The following is a 17,855-nucleotide window of genomic DNA, read 5'->3' as shown; positions in this document are numbered from 1 at the left end:
GGCAAGAGCAGAACTAAGGGGACTTCCCAGCATAATGAAGTTTTGCTTGAATCTCTGGAGATGATGGTGTGAAACAAAAAAATCGGGATTGGGGGTATGGGTTAAAAACTTCTGTTTTCAGCCTCTGATCTTGAAAGCTTATGACATTTTAAAATTTTTGCTTTCATCTTGAGAGAGAAAATTTATCTTTAGCTAATCAGAAGTCCAAGTAAAGTAAATTCTCAGAAAATTAATCTGAGTTCATGGGCAAACCTGGATTTGAGCACTATTTAACCTGTTTCTGAAAGTAAAATGGCTTTGGTTTATCTGAATAAACTCCAGAGGAGGCAGGAGGCCCACACTTATATTATTACGGGACCTACTGGAATGAATTTGAAGGACAAAGACAGGTTTATTTCTGAGTAAGTGACCTTCCTAGACATTGGAGAGGAGGATCAGCTTCATCTGCACTTACTTGTCATAGGACTGTCACAGTTCCTCAAATGAGCTTATGCTTGCAGAAAATGAATGGGTCCCCTGAGCAATGTGTATTCTTGAGTTTTGAAATGTAAGAGGTTTCAGGAATTGTCTTGGCATGCTAGGATATCTATTTTATTCTTCATAGTCTTTCACAGACTATGGTCATTCATTCATTCAGAGCTGCTTTTTGTCCTTCCTTCATTTCTTCTACTCATCTGTCCATCTGTGTCCCCAGCCATCGTGAAGTATTTAGTTAAGTATCAGCTTTGTGCCAGGCAATATTCGAGAACTCACTGATTCCTGGATCAGTGAAGAAGCTTAGAAAGAGCTACATTGCTGTTTACTGAACTGCTTTGTGATCATTAATGGTAATAACAGGACATTGCCATTTGTATGAATTATATAGTGCTTTCACATATCTTACCTGTCTCAGCCCTAGGAAGTGGGCAGGATTAGGAAACTGCATAGCAGAGGTGCATGTGGCTTGTGTAACTGAGAGCCTCATCTCTGACTGGCACTCAGGTTAGCGTGCTTTCTAAGATGCGGTGCCTTGCCCAGACAGAACCTTTGTGGGTGACTTTTTATTGGGTGGGGGGAAAGGGGTGGCCTCAGCCTCTTATTTGTACTGTCAGAGCCCCTGCTCTAACCTCCATTCATAAGGCCCTTCCCACCAACATCAGAAGGGCCTTTTTGCCCCTTAGATGGAGGTTTGGTGCTTTTCATTCTCTGCCAGCATACTTTACGTTTTATTGCCTATTTCTACTTCTCTTTACTTTCCAACATTGGTCCAGCTGCCATTACTAAGTAATGAGAAAAACAAGGTCCAATTACTTCTCTAACCCTATTAGGTTCTTCCACATTATACTGATATTGTCTGTCTTTGATTTTCAAGATTGTTTTTCTGAGCTTTAGCAGGGGAGGGCCTGGCCCTTTCAGGTTGCATTGGCCCTTGTTAAAGAGAAGACAACCTGCGGTACCGTATAAACAGGTGAGCACGTCCCTGGAAATGTGGGTAAATTTCCTCAAAAGCATGAGAATTAGAATGTGTTTACTCTTTCCCAACTTGTGGCCTCTGAATAAAAGAGCTTATCAATAGGAATCATAATATTAAGAATATAATGAAAGCACAAAGGCAGTGGTTAAAATCATGTTTTTGAATAAATTCCTATTAGCTTGATTTTTTTTTAGATTATTTTAATGAAACAGAAATGATTAAAGGAAGAAGGACATTTCCATTCCATCCATCTTTATGGTTCAAAATAGTCAACTTCTAAAACTTGAGGAAAATCCAGATTTTCTAAATGGGAGCAAGCTATTAACTACTACCTAAGTGAATCTTGTAGCTATTTAAAGTGATGGATGGTGTTTCAAAGATCCCAGTCTTTGAAACAAAACCATTTCTTGCAGGGAGTGGCCTGTAGAACCTTTTTCCGAGAAGGCTTGGAATCTTATACCATTGCCTAGAGTTAATGTAGCTGAGTTGAGATTGCTTTTTAAAAATAAATTTTGAACAGATAATAGACGAAAAGAGTATAATGTTAAAAAGACACAAAAATGAAAGTAAATTATCTCCCCAACTTCATGCCCCAGTCACCGGTTTCCCCTCCCTGAAGGCAATCAGTTTTACCAGTTTCATGTGATCGTTCTAGAAGTATTTTATTCATGTACAAACAGTACTAAGATAGTACAAACATGTACTATCTTCCTTTAGGCAGATAGTAGAATGATTGCTTTAAAATGCAATGTCAGAGTGACACAATTACAGAAACCCGTTTGCTTGGGAACAGGTTTAAGTTCTTCCTACCTTCCCAGTCACCCCCAACAAGTACAAAGTGCCGTCTTTGGACAGCCATCACCCTCCCATCTGTGGTAGACGTGGAGCTGGCAAGCTCTTGCTCTGGGCGACCTCTTCATTTGTATTTAATGGAAGCTGGTGAGTTAAAATTTTAAAAATAAAAGCGTTTCTGTGTCTTACCAGCATTTAAATAGAGGCAGCTAAATCTTCTAGTAACTCTATAAACGAAAGTGTCCAGAAGATTATTGAAAGGGGCCAAAATATATTTCTGTGATTCATGACTGACTTCAGCTATTCAGAAGGGACCTGAGAGAGAGAAGATGCCACTCGGCAATGCTTTCTTCCTTCCAGGAGCTGGCCCAGACTGTAGGTCCTTCAAGGTTAATGTGGGAGGCCTCACCCTTCTTCTGGTTCACTGCCTCTAAGGCAACATTTGTTTTATTGAAGTATAATTGATTTACAATGTTGTCACCATCTCAGCTCTACAGCAAAGTGACTCAGTTATACACATATAGACATTCTTTTTTAATATTCTTTTCCATTATGGTTTATCCCAGGATATTGAATAGAGTTCGCTGTGCTATACAGTAGGACCTTGTTGTTTTTCCATTCTAAATGTAATAGTTTGCATCTACCAACCCCAAACTCCCAGTCCATCCCTCTCCCTTCCCCCCTCCCTCTTGGCAACCACAAGTCTGTTCTCTATGAGTCTGTTTCTGTTTTGTAGATAGGTTCATTTGCGCCATATTTTAGATTCCACATATAAGTGAGATCATATGGTATTTGTCTTTCTCTTTCTGACTTCACTTAGTATGATAAGCTCTAGTTGCATCCATGTTGCTGCAAATGGCATTATTTTGTTCTTTTTTATGGCTGAGTAGTATTCCATTGTATATATGTACCACATCTTCTTTATCCATTCACCTGTCGATGGACATTTAGGTTGTTTCCATGTTTTGGCTATTGGTGAACAGTGCTGCTATGAACATAGGGGTGCATGTATCTTTTTGAATTATAGTTTTGTCTGGGTATATTCCCAGTAAGGCAACATGTTTTTATAAGCAGTTGCTTTGGAGAAAATACTCTTCTTTTTTTATAATCCAGAGGAATAGTTATATGTATTCCTCCTCCATAATTTGAGGCCTGATTAGCTGCCACATCAGGCTGTGGAGAAACAGTTGTCAGGTAGAATGCTCCTTAGTCCATATCCTTCATCTTTCCTGCCTGTGAGCAGGGCTGGCCCTGTGGCCAGTGGCCCCTCCCTTATCTGATGCTCCATCATCACGCCCACGTTTGCTTTTACCTGTTCTTGTATCTGTTTCTCAGCAATAGCTTTCTGGTCTCCTCTTACAGTTAGAGTTTAAAATTGTAGCTAAAATAGAAGCATGAATACCAACTTCTCTTTTCCACCCTTTTGAGTAATCTTCCCAGTTACCTCTTCTCATAACTAAAATGTTCAGGGACATTAATCAAAATTCTGCTCTATCTTCTCTCTCTTCCTCAGAGGGGATGTTGCTTAGTTACACCATTTTTTAAAATCTTGAGTGACCTTATAAAACACTAAATGATATGTGAAGATGAAACCTCCCACTCAGCATGAAACATTCCTCTATTTTAGGGGCAGAAGTCTCCACTGGTGTCCTCCTGAACAGTCGAGGTGCAAGCAACTAGTTGTGTCTGGTACTGGGGTTTTCTCTCTGGCGACCAGGACCTGCCTATGCATTTGGTTTTGTAACTGGTGATCTGTGTAAGTCCCCTTGGCTTTACACTGAATCTTAAAGCATTGTGAAGCTGTCAGGTCTGCGGTTTTTGGTGATCATGTCCACAAAATCTGCTGTGCACAATGAGAATGAGTTTATCTTATAGTTTCAGGGATTCTCATTTATCACGGGGGTTGGAGATTTTTGTTTTAGCAAGAAGTAAAGTAACAGTCAGAACGGTCAGCTAGCAACGCTGGTCTGGCTAGCAACATCTACAGATAAAAATAAGCAGATGCTTATTGGGGTCTGTTTGTTTCCTAGTCTTTTACCTCGCTGACTGTTAAAACATTAGAAAAGAGGAGGTGGCATCCTAACGAGAGGGAAGATGTCTTGTAAAAATGCACTTCTCTTTATTGAAAAATAAGCTGCTCACTGACTGACCATTGGCTGGGTCTGTGAGGCACTGCTGCAGGCAGATTCACACACTGCTGGTTCCCGGCATGTAGAACGTGATACTAATGAGCTCATGCCTGCAGAATTCAGTCCTCCCGCCTGTCACCGAGCTTGTTCTGCTTTGACAGGCCTTGTATGTGTTACTTAGCTTCGTTCTTGCAGAATACATGCTATTGGTCTTGAAGGAAAGCAGATGGGACAGTGGTTTACTCAAATCTATAGTTATTACATTTCCATAATCACCAAAAACCTGTGTTCGTGCTCACTCCACTCACTTATGTAGGGTTCCAGGGAATTCATAGTAAAGCTAGCATTGCTGCCAAGGTCGTCCTGCTGGTCCTCAAGCCAGCATGCTCATTCCTGCTTCCCTGTTTTTGCCACCACTCACTCCTAACTCTCTCCAACCCCATTTTTCTCAGCTGAAGGTCTGAGTTCTGTTTGTTCCATGAGACCTTTCTGACTCCACTGTGCCCTCACGTGGAATATTTTCCACGATCTCCACATTTCCACCTGGCACTCTGCCTCTTCAGTGCTTCTCTTCTGGATTTTGTCATCTTAACACCTGCTAGACCAGAAACCTCTCTCTGATTCCCTTGCACTGTCTAGCATAGTGCTGGGCATGGTAAAAATCTTTCACTTCATGATACCACCTTCGTTGTGAATCACTGCTTCGTGATTAACATACGTAATGGAAAGACTCGATATTTTACCCATGATAGACCTTTTCTTTATGAGATTTAGTATTTTTTCATTGATGGGAAATATTATATTTTTATATGTAATATTCCTAAATATTCCTATATAAATTCCTAAAGTAGGATTTTTCTTTAATCATTGTATCTTTTTCTTAAAATAAGCAAACCAAATACTCTGTAGGAGACCACTTGGTGCTGTCAGGAAAGTCAGTGCAAGATTAATTTCCTTGGGGAATCACATCGAGTGGTCCCACTTTAATAATCCAGGTGACTCAGTTGAGAGGGTAACTCCACTCCTATAGGCTAGGACTCTTCCTCTGCAGCCTGCCCATCAGTGTCATTGCCTATATTAAATGACACCTTGGGAAAAAGACATCTCACAGGGAAACTTCAGTGACTCAGATGCTCTGTATACAGAGAAATTTCAGTGACTCTGGGGTTTATCTTTGACACTTGTTGGCTTCATGGTAATTGTAGTTACTTTCCAAAAACAGTAATTGACATTTATATTGCTTTTTATCAAGTTCAAATTATATAGTATATAAATATATATACATACACACGCACCTATAGTTATATCCAATATATATAAATACACCCGTCCACACCTGTGGAGATGTAGATATGTATTTACTGGTGGTTCCAGAATATGATCCCTACAGTGGCTACATTTAAGTCAGGTCCCCAGACCCTCTCACCACAGAGTCTCCTACAGCAATCTTTTATACTCTGTCTGCTCTTTTTTTATTTCCATTGACAGCTGCATTCTGTCTATATTGTAGAGGATAGGAGTGAAGGCTTTGGAATGGGGCAAAGCCCCATTGGATGGGGTTTGAGTCCTGACTCTGTCGTTTCTTACTTGTTTGACCTTCGGCAAACCTCAATGCTTCAGCTGTTCTATGGGGACAAGAATTTCTGCCTCCCGAGTTAAATATGAGGGGTCAGTAACAATGGGGGCAGAGACGCAGCCCTGTGGTCCATCAGCAGCTCCTCACTGAATGGTAGCTAGTCTTATTCTTATCTCTACACTAATATTTTGGCGTGTTGTTTTTGTGCACTGTTTTTCTAATATATTTGGGGTGTTCTTAGACATTTTCAGAGAAGCCTCTAAAATCAAGCAGGAGTTGGTATAATCTGTTGCCTCTGACTGGAAAGGAGGGATCGCTCAAAGAGTCCTGAGTGGGATTTTCGGAGAGGGGGAGAGGTGGATTTCCTCAGGTGATGCCTAAGGGATTTGTTTCAGTGTTTAAATGACGGTTTTTCTCCAATCAATTCACAGCGGAGATAAAAATCTGTTTCAAATACTACCACGGCATTAGTGGAGCCCTGCGAGCCACGACCCCCTGCATCACGGTGAAGAACCCCGCTGTGATGGTGAGTGCCCCTCAGGCTGCTTCCTTGAGCCTCAGTCCCAGAGGCCTTGGTTTCTATTTTTGCCTGTGCAGCTCTGGCAGGGTTATGGGAAACAATGCAAAGGAAACACATAGCAGTGTGGGCGCCGTTTTGGGAAAGGAAATAACTTACAGGATGGCTTCACTAAATCCATAATGTAAACCAGTGGGAAAATATGGCTTGATTTATAATAATTCTGTATATAGTCAACTCTCCGGGGAACCTGTTCCTGAAGGAAATGGGTGAGTGCCCGTCCATCATGGAAGGTTTTTTTTTAAACTTTGTCAGGGTGGCCAGTTGGTAGGAAATGGTGGCGTTTTGCATCTTCTGTGAATTTAATTTACATGAACTCAGAGAGAAAAAAAAAATTTAAGTAGTGGGTGATTCTCCCTACCAGTCAGTTTAACAGACTTTTACCCCAAAGAGAGTGTGAGATGGGGATTACGAATGCGCCGTTCCTGCAGGAGAGAGTGTGGGATCCCTCCTGATGCTGAATTGAACTGTAGTGCTTAAAGGTACCACACATACGTTTGGTATCACGTGGCCACTCAACAGAAGCCAACCTTTTCACCAGGTCCTCAACTAAAGAAAGAGATATCTAACTTAGCTTCGGAGGAAACTGATTGTGCTGGACTTTTGAAGGAACGTATGTCCATTTCCAACATGGTACTTTCTTAAGAATTACTTTTCACAATTTCATGATTTTTCACTTCACCAACTAACTTTAGAATCTAACAGCTTCACAGGATGCACTCCATTGTACATGGGTGGTTGAACTCAGATGATTCATGGAGTCCAAGATATATAAATCATTGCAGTGTTTATAAGTCATTTATAACAATCAGGCCATGAAAGTATAGAAGAAAATTACTGACTCTCGTAAAATAGAATCTTCCTAATATTGTGTGTGTGTACACATTTATAGATGCATGCATTTTTGGAAGTAAGCAAGTGAACAGGTTGACTCCCTGAAATTCAGAATGTAATCTCTGCAGATGGCATTTTGAAATTGTCTGGCCCACCAATACGATATCAAGCAGTCTTTTCCTTTCATTTATTCATTCAAACAAATATTCATTGGGTGCCTAGTAAGTGCCAGACATTATACCCACCACTAGGAATGAAATGATAAGCAAAAACACAGCCCTTGCTCTCACTGGTCTGGTGGGGGAGAGAGACATCAATTAAACTGAATTGTATTTATTTGAGTGATAATTACTGTGAGGGGCAGTGAAATGGGGCTATGAGAGCATATACTAGCAGGATTCATCCTGATCAGGAAGGTCTTGGAAAGCTTCCCTGAAGAAGGCATGTTCTCGGGACAATCTGAAGGATGAGTAGAAGTTACTTAGGTGAAGAGGGGGAGGGAAGAGCATTTTAGGTAAAGGGAACAGTATGTGCAAAATTTTCAATAAGTACTCTGTTCACATTTGAATTATATTTGAGTTCCTATTATAGTGAACAAAGTATAGAATATTTTTTAAAAACCCACATTTACTATATAAGACTTTGAAGGTTCACAAGGAGAATAACAGTTGTTGATTACAAAGTCTGCCATGTCACAGTAAGCCCTAGAACACACTAATTAATATTCTAAAAAGGAAAATTATAAAACTAGAAAAGTGGGGCTGTTGATAATAAAACGTTTGAAAATTAACTATGTGTGAAATTAGATAATAGCTTCCAAACATGACTTTCTGGAGTCAGATTTTCTTGGATTTGAGCAGTTTCCATGATCAGATATCACTGATGGCCGGGAGCTTACAGCCTGGTGAGCATTGATCTTTTTCCATTGATTTTGCATTGAGATTATTCTGTCAAACCTGTGGATAGTTGTAGATAATTAATTTTCTTCAGACAGGTTTTAGAGCACCTTAAAAGCTTCATAGATACAGCACTGGCAATCATAATAGAATATTTTGGTTCAAAGGCTGACTAATGGAATTGGCGGTCAATAGGTTTCTGACCAAGCTTGAGACAGTTGGGTCTATATCTGCTATTGAGAGGCTGTGCCAATGGGCATTTCACTGTGGGCTGAGCACTGTGTTTCTATGACAGCATGATGTTCACCTAGGAATATGACCTGTGTGTAGATATTGTACTGACTGACAACATCGATATTCACGAAGCTCATTTAGTAGGATCATTCCATGATGCAAAGAATAGTTGGGCAGTAGCAACCACATTTTAATGCTTGATGACACTGGATTGGTTGGCTCTCACCAAGTACATATGGTTTATTATATTGTGCTGTACCCCTCTGACTCATCATCCCTAGGTTAAATAGAGCAGAGACAGCACCCAACTGGCCAGATAGCATCGCTGTGTCTGCCTCATCCTGCTTTCACCATACACACACACCCCTGGACTATAAAGTGGCCAATAGAGAGGCAGTACAGACTGCATCTGGGACAGACACTCAGCGACAGCTGCCCTTCCTGTGCCAGGCATCTCACAAACCGTGGCCTCCCCTCAAATGGACCACACTGCCCAGGGAGATGTGCCCCTTCCGAAAACATGATGTCTCTTCATGCCAAGTGAGAACAGGGAGACTTTGCAAAGATTCATAGTCTGTCATCATTCAAAGCCTACTTAAAATGTTGTAAGAAATTATAGAAACTAAAGAAAATGCCCTCGAATTCTCCTTTTAAAAATGTAATTCACTGTCTGGCAAAAGGCTAATATGAAACAATTCTCACAGAATTCACAGATAAACAGTGTCCTTTACAACAACGTGGTAAAATGCTCATGTGAACTAATATTCAGAGAATTCAGCTTTATCATTCATGACAATAAAGCCAGGAAAGACCCACCTGATCACCAGAAATAGGAACATCAGTGATAATAAACATATCTGTACTCAGTGTTTAGAGAGAGGTTTTTAAATAAACTCCCTTCATAGATTTAAGCCAGGAAAGCTCAGAAGTAATACTGTCAACCCGTGTTGAAACAATACATGGTAGTGAGTGATGGTCGCCTTTATCTGTCCCTGAAGCGAAGGATTTCCTGTTCCAAGTGGCACATATCACTGTGTACACTGATGAATGGCAATGACGTCAAAGTATGCATGACAGAGAAGACATAACTTTTTTTTATTCTTGATTCATTGCAAAAGGATATGTGAGAAAGGAGACCATACGATTAGGATGGCTGCTCTTCCCTTGCCTGTAGAGTTTCTCAGTTACTTCTTGCAGGACAATGTGCATCTAGATGGAACGAAGTAGAGATGCCTGGATGGTACCCTAGGCATATTGCAAATGATATGTGAAACAATCAGGAAGCAGTTAAGTGTCACACAAAATAGTTTTGACTAAGGTACAAGAAGTAGAGAAGGAAATGGAAAATTTTTTTAATGTTTATTTTATTTATTTAATTTTGGCTGTGTTGGGTCTTTGTTGCTGCACACGGGCTCTCTCTAGTTGCGGCGAGCAGAGGCTTCTCTTTGTTGTGGTGCATGGGCTTCTCATTGCTGTGGCTTCTCTTGTTGTGGAGCACAGGCCCTAGGCGCACAGGCTTCAGAAGTTGTGGCACACAGGCTCAGTAATTGTGGCTGACAGGCTCTAGATTGCAGGCTCAGCAGTTGTGGTGCATGAGCTTAGTTGATCCGTGGCATGTGGGATCTTCGTGGACAAGGGCTCGAACCTAACCCGTGTCCCCTGCATTGGCAGGTGGATTCTTAACCACTGCGCCACCAGGGAAGCCTGGAAATGGACATTTATATTTCAAAATTTGAATGGAATTTATTTTGAAGTTCCTCAACTTGGCTTGGATTAGTGAAAGTTTTATCTCTTGGTGTATAATTTTTAAGGGAGGTGGGGAGAGCCACAAAGATAAGATGGAAGGGTGTAATCTAAACTTTGGAATTAAAATGTGGTTTCTATTTCTTGACTATTCAAATACATTCTGCCTTCAAATCTGTCTCTTACAATGTTCTGGACTTCTTTTTTAGAGGACCACGAAACCCTTTTTTCCTAGTGTACCATAAATTGAGCACTAATTGTACATAAATTGAGAGACTTAATCTGCTATGGTCTGTAAATGACTCCTTTCAAGTAAGATATAATTTACTCAGAAGCTTTTAGAAAAAGCTTTACAATACAATAATCAGTACAATAGGATTGCAAATTCTTGTTATTGCTAATTATAATAGCATGTGCCATGTAGCAGTAGCACAATAAAACAGGAGTCTACAAGGGCGGTGGGATATCCACATGGTCACTCAGAAATATTTAGCAAGGAGGGTAATTCTACATTTATATGGATGAGTCTGATGTAAATCACCTGTTTAGTTTATTCTAGGTTTTCCTAATAAATCTGAAGGAATTTGATGTTTGATTTTTAACTTAAGGGAATGTTTTAATACCATAATGGCAATATAAATATGCTTACTACATGTCAACTATATTCTTTTTTAAAAATATTTATTTATTTTATTTTTGGCCGCGTTGGGTCTTCATTGCTGTGGGCGGGCAGTCTCTATTTGCAGCGAGCAGGGGCTACTCTTCGTTGCGGTGCGCGGGCTTCTTATTATGGTGGATTCTCTTGTTGCGGAGCATGGACTCTAGGCACGCGGGCTTAAGTAGTCGTGGCTCGCAGGCTTAAGTTGTGGTGCATGGGCTTAGTTGCTTCGCAGCATGTGGGATCTTCCTGGACCAGGACTCAAACCCATGTACCCTGCATTGGCAGGAGGATTCTTAACCACTATGCCACCAGGGAAGCCCCAGTCTTCTTACCAAAGAAATAAAAGGACATAAAGTAAGTTGATTCATATCCCAGGGAACTTGGAAGCTCATATTGGTTACATTAGGGGTAAAGATTAAATTTAGGTATGACCCCTCCTCTAGTCTCTGAGACTCTGCATTTATGTCTCACTTCCAAGATTTGTAGCATATGAAAAGGCATATACAATACATTGATACAAAAATCATATTTGCAAATATGTGTGCTTCCCTAAAAAAATTGAGAGGTACCATATTCCTGTGGAACTTCACATATGTGTTTTTTCTCTGCAGATGGGGGCAGAAGGCATGGAAGGAGGTGCTTCAGGAAGTCAGCACTCTCGAAAACTCGTTAGCTTTACGTTGTCTGGTAAGGATGTCTTTAAACATGACGTCCAGTTGGAAAGTGTGTAATTTCAAAGGCACGAATAGTCACTTCTTTCTGCACTCTCATATATGATATGTGAGCAAGTTTGTTTGTGTTTTTTGGTAATACTTCTGGAAATTCAAGTATATCTCTTACCGTGAAAAATTAGATTATTAATATAAACTCAGAAAGCTTCTAGCAAGTTGTCTTGTGATGAAAAGACCATAACTATGTATACTTACTTAAAGAAAACTGTAATGTAACATGTGCTAAACCCACTGTAGAGCTTAGATAACTGAAAACAATTTGTGCTGGCCTCATCTAGAGAAAGGAAAAGTTTGGAGACTAGCCAAAAAAAGCCAAGGGATACTCCTGTTTCTGTAAAGGAGTACATATAAAGAATTGAAAAGTGGATAAGACAACTTTTTTGTTGTTTATTTTCTGGTTAGTAAAATATTCTGATTTTTTTGTATATTTATCGTACAACTGAAGCACTGCTTTTCGGGTTGTGAGTTGGAACTCATTGGTGATTTATAAGATTAATTTAATTGAAACTAGCAATTAAAAAAAGAATAGAAAAGAGCCAGAGTTTAACCACCAAAGGGAAATGTTTTTCATAGAACACCAGTTTATACAAACTGACAATTTCACACACAAAAATATACACACCTATGTATGTGTATAATGGGTTTCAAGATAAATGTATTTCACACATACATCACTGTCAAAAAAAGTTTCAAAGCCACCGATTTAAAAAAATTAATCGGCAGTCATAAAGTCAAGAATACTCTAAGAAAATCAGTATTTGAAATGGACTTTTAAAACAGACGACCGTACTACAATACATGTAAAATCAAGCCTAACAGATGTCTATCACTGTAAGATGTTTTGTTTTCATTTTTCCATTATTGTAGTGCTTCTAAAATTTAAATTAGATTCACTTTTTCTTGGCTGCAAAAAAATGTTGTGAATGAAAATAGAAAATGAAAATAGAAATTTTCAAGAGTAAGGGTTAGAAGGCTGATCTTGAAAACACAAGTCCATGATGCATGAATATCACGTATAATGGAAGTGTGCACGTTAGTTCATTGCTGGCCCACGGCCTATCTGTGTCTGTTCTAGCATGTTCCTTCTCCTCCCCTTCCCCCGCCATACAGGTCACTTACTATGAAAACCATTTTGCCTTGGTTCTCTGACAAATCTCAGAGGCTGTAAACTGGTTTAAATTTGGCCAATAAATATATTTTGTTTGGAACCCTCAGGGTTTTGAAAATATCCAGATTTTTAGAAAAGCACTTACTACCACTGCCTGTGATACTACTCCCCACCTGCCTTATCTGTCTCTCTTTTGAAAGCGCTTCAGTTGGCTATCTGTGCTTTAGACCTTCACAGTTCTGGGGTGGTTGCAGGAAGAGAAATTGTTTATAGATTTCTTCATTTATATATATGGAACAATTAGCCAACCTCCATGGCTCAGAAAACTTAGTTTGACCATACCACGGTTTTCTTAGTTTAGAAGCATTGCCCTAAGCTTTCAAATGATCAATATCACTCTAAATATGACACACACATATTGATTTTGACTCCAGAGGGGATGTTAATTAACCCACCACGGGAGAATGACCACGTAGAAGTTGAAAATCCCAGGACATTTTCCTAAAAAGTAGGAAATAAGCTTTGGGGCACAGCCAAATCCTTTTTTTTCTATATACAACTTTTTCTAACATCCACCTCAATACACATGGAGGCTTGCTACCTAAAATCTGCTCTGTTTCTTACCATGTAATCAGCTATTTGCAGATGATGTATAGAAATGGCTAAAAATTATAGAAGATGAAAGCAATTTTATAACGGTAATTCTAAAAAATTCATCTGGTTGTTGCATATTGACAGTGGATGATAATATTTATGGAGAGCATTTAAGCACTGTAGAATGTCTGTCTGCAAATGTTCTGCTCTTGATTATCTATGAATAAGTAGGGACACAAATAATTGAACTCTACAGCTAAAACAAAAAACTGTTTTTGTTTTTGCGGTACGTGGGCCTCTCACTGTTGTGGCCTCTCCCGTTGCAGAGCACAGGCTCCGGACGTGCAGGCTCAGCGGCCATGGCTCACGGGCCCAGCCGCTCCGCGGCATGTGGGATCTTCCCAGCCGCTCCGCGGCATGTGGGATCTTCCCGGACCGGGGCACTTACCCGTGTCCCCTGCATCGGCAGGCAGACTCTCAACCACTGCGCCACCAGGGAAGCCCCAAAAAACTGTTTTTTGATGACTTATCTTAAACCTTTTCTCCAAGTAAGAAGGATATTTAACCTGTCATACCTTTGTGACTTTGAGTCCTTCTTTAGTCTATTAGGTGATGTGGATATTTATGAGCAATAAAATATATAAAAGATAAAAGAGAGGCAAGAGATGGGTAAAGTGAACTGAATGATCAGAGTACAAATAATTGGTAGTTTATTGTATTTATTTGTACGATGTCCCTTGTGGAAAAGGGTTAATGGTGACATCTTTCTTCGCTCTGGCTTAATCTTCTGGTGGATGCTTTTTCTTCAAAGGAATGTTTTGCATGAATAATTTAGTTCTGTCAGATGTCATGGCAGCCATTTCTGTACATGTTACTCCTTGTTTACTGCAAAGAAATCCCTTCTTGAGAAGTAGATTTAATATCTAAAGAATGTCATTCTCTTGTCTGAGTCTGAGGCGAGCACAATCAAGAAAGGTAAGAAAATAAATATGTAAATTGCATTTTCTCTCAAAGCCATTTAATGCTGAATAAAGCCAAGTGAAAACATGTAGCATTATTAAATTGACAGTAAAATGCAAATACTGTATTAATAATGACTTCGTAGTTTAGGAAGTGCAAGGGGTGGAGACTGTGAAGCTAATGAGATTACAGCAGCTTCTCTGAAGTGCTTGTGTAGTTCTTTGCTCATCTTTCCCTTCTGCCACTGGCTTTTAGATCAAAGATCTTACTATATTTGATGCAGTGTTCTTAACATAAGGTCCTCTTGCTTGAATTTTTAAATCTTTTCTGACATATTAGACTGTCTCCCGCTACTGCCAGTTATGAGTCATTAGACAGTCCTGGTCTGTTTTCATCACATGTTATCTAGGCCACAAGTTCTTGTTGGTCATTGGTGAACCTCCTCCAGGGAGTATGGTTCTATGGGCAACCCCAGGCCAATTCTGTCCTTCTAAGAAAGACTTTGTGTTTCAGGAATGGGCTTGAGTAGGACGACCCTGGTGACCTCCTAAAATGTGGGGTTACTCTATAGGGTCTCTTCCCCAGCTCATTTGGGTAATCAAAAGGTCTTGGAGGATTCAGAGGCCATCCACAGAATTGTTTTCTGAACCAGTGGTCAGGACTTCCCTACACTGATCATAACTGCATAAAGTTACCTAGAGGCTGTCTGTTCTCCCGGAAGCTTTCGACATCATTTAACTCTCAGGGCAACCTTATTCAAACTGATATTCTCAGAAAGGCATTGAGGATCCAGTGAAGCCAGCTTTATTTCCTGACATTTTTGTATCCCTCAGCCTGACCATTTTTAAAAGTTTTAGTCTCTTCACTAACCAGACTTTAGCCAGAACTTTTAGCAGCTCGCATAGTATGAAATAACAAGTGGTGACTTTAAGATGAGTTATGGAACATTCATCAAATATTTAATTTACTTAACAGCCTATTGAAAAAATAACCTTACAATTATTTAATATAGCAGATAGCATTCAAAGTTTAGGAATATTTCTGGCCTCCTTTGATTTCCCCTAACATTCATTTCGTTCGTAGAATATGTATGACGTTTTAAATATGGCACAACTGAATGTGTGCTCTTAGGTTTCATCCCCAATTAAACTTAAGTCAGTGCATCTCATATGTGTATATAGAAGATTCACTTTTCTCTCATGAAGGAACATATTGGTTTTCTTTTTTAACACACTATTTACTAAGGGTTTCTCTCAAGACATTGTGTGAAATGCTAGCTGCCAAGCCACATAGGAAAAGGGGGTGAAGATGATGTACGTGTTAGGCTCAAAACGTTTCCCAGGAAAAGTCATTTTAGTTGTATAAGGTGGTAGTAAAAGTTTGGCTTCATTTTGCAGCCTGTTAGGAGACTTTCTGCTGGAACTAGTCATAACCCACTTGTCCTCACTTACCTAAGCAATCATAGTGTGAATAACTTTGTTGTTTTACCAAATAGTTTCTGTTTCGAACTTCCTGTGTGATTATTTAAGAACAAATTGTCGTTGAGCTGCTTGTTCTAATCAAGATATGTGAATCTTTTCTCCTTCTGTCCCTCTCCTCTCCCTCTCTCTTTCCCTCCCTCCTTCCTCCTCTCTTTCTTTCTTTAAAGATCTTCGGGCAGTTGGACTAAAGAAAGGGATGTTCTTCAATCCTGACCCTTATCTTAAGATGTCGATTCAGCCAGGGAAGAAGAGCAGTTTCCCCACTTGTGCCCACCATGGGCAGGAGAGGAGGTCTACTATCATCAGTAACACCACAAATCCAATTTGGCACCGAGAGGTAAGATGATCGTACGTGGCCTTCTACTTGACAGGACGTTGGCCAACTCCATCTCTCTCCACTGGGCTCTGTATCGTTGAGCTGCTTATGGGTGTGGGCAAGATGGTTGAGGTGTCTAGAGGTTCTGTTAGAAAAAGGTACAATGAAAGTGAGATATTCCCTTCTAACCAGGGCTGGGTCTAGGGTAGATCAAGTGAGGCACTTCCTTCAGGTGCATGATTTATAGGGTCCAAAAGACTCGATGATCAAAATTAATATTTCAATGCAATATTAAAAAAAAATCAAAATCAAGGCAAAAATTCATGATGAACAAAATATCAAAATTCTGTAAGGGCAGCATCAGTAACTGCCTTGCCAAGACGTATGGGAGCCTGAGACAGAAGGAAAAGTCAGTAATAACTGATCCCATTTTTATTTAAAATTTTGATATTTTGTTCTAGCATATACCCAGTACAGATTAAAGGAATTTCTCTCCTTACTGTCTGGCAAATGGTTTTTGGATTTCCATTATAGATTTTGGTTACTTACATGAGCCATTCAAGGAGTCGTCATCCTGAGGCAAGGCAGATTGTGTTGATGGTATTTCAGACTCTCTCACAGTTACAATATGTTACCAGTCATCACAGTGCATCATATCAGTGAAATCAAGCCCAGGGTTTTCCCACTGGAACTGTTTAAAGTCAAAGAATGAACAGAGACATTGCTTCTTTTCTAGGGAGCAAAGTGTGAGTTCTCCCACCATTTCTCAGGGAACCAAGACACATTTCATATACTAGCATTAATGAGTGCTTCTAGACAAACCTGTATTGGCATGGGAGTTGCACAGTTAATTAAATCACTCCCTAAATGTTTAATGACAATAATATGTTCTAACAATGTTGAACGAGTATTTCATTGGAGAGGGAGATACTTCAGGGGATCTAAAACCAATTGGAGAAAAGATGTGGCTATTTGAGACTTGCCAGTGCAGCAGGATGTTTCTCCTGGGCAGTTTTTATGGTTATTTAAGTGGATAAAAACTACATGTTTTCTTATTCCTGGTTTGAAAAACTACTTACTGTCCCCAAATAGTGAATAACTTTTAAAGGCATACCACTTAATTTAACACATTAGAAACCTAGAAGACATAAAACGTTATCTCAAGATGAGCACTTAGAAGGCACATAGTGGATATAGTAATGACACTAGCAATAACTTTATTTCCCTAACATTCTTTTTTTTAATTTAATTTTTTTATATAGCAGGTTCTTATTAGTCATCAGTTTTATACACATCAGTGTATACATGTCAATCTCAATCTCCCAATTCATCACACCACCACCCCCACCCCCCACGGCTTTTCCCCCTTGGTGTCCATACGTTTGTTCTCTACATCTGTGTCTCAACTTCTGCCCTGTAAACCGGTTCATCTGTACCATTTTTCTAGGTTCCACATACATGCGTTAATATACGATAATTGTTTTTCTCTTCTGACTTACTTCACTCTATATGACAGTATCTAGATCCATCCACGTCTCAACAAATGACTCAATTTCGTTCCTTTTTATGGCTGAGTAATATTCCATTGTATATATGTACCACAACTTCTTTATCCATTCATCTGTCGATGGGCATTTAGGTCGCTTCCATGACCTGGCTATTGTAAATAGTGCTGCAGTGAACATTGGGGTGCATGTGTCTTTTTGAATTATGGTTTTCTCTGGGTATATGCCCAGTAGTGGGATTGCTGGATCATATGGTAATTCTATT

At 39.7% G+C, this 17,855-nt stretch overlaps 1 protein-coding gene across 7 annotated transcripts in view; it reads left to right on the top strand.

The window, feature by feature from the left end:
- Positions 1 to 17,855, top strand: part of HECW2 (HECT, C2 and WW domain containing E3 ubiquitin protein ligase 2) — a 416,399-nt gene that overhangs the window by 255,710 nt on the left and 142,834 nt on the right. For 6 of the 7 annotated variants that reach the window (XM_079924631.1, XM_079924629.1, XM_079924628.1 and 3 more), the window contains 3 exons: positions 6,382 to 6,476; positions 11,507 to 11,582; positions 15,937 to 16,106. In XM_079924631.1, coding sequence (XP_079780757.1) covers positions 6,382 to 6,476; positions 11,507 to 11,582; positions 15,937 to 16,106 — 341 coding nt within the window. The remainder of the gene's footprint in view (positions 1 to 6,381; positions 6,477 to 11,506; positions 11,583 to 15,936; positions 16,107 to 17,855) is intronic. The other variant, XM_079924633.1, reaches the window with a different exon arrangement.

The sequence above is a fragment of the Stenella coeruleoalba genome, assembly GCF_951394435.1.
Source record: "Stenella coeruleoalba genome assembly, chromosome: 6".
NCBI classification, from domain to species: Eukaryota; Metazoa; Chordata; class Mammalia; order Artiodactyla; family Delphinidae; genus Stenella; species Stenella coeruleoalba.
Note: the sequence above shows the minus strand (reverse complement) of the source record. Positions and strands in the feature narration are given on the sequence as shown.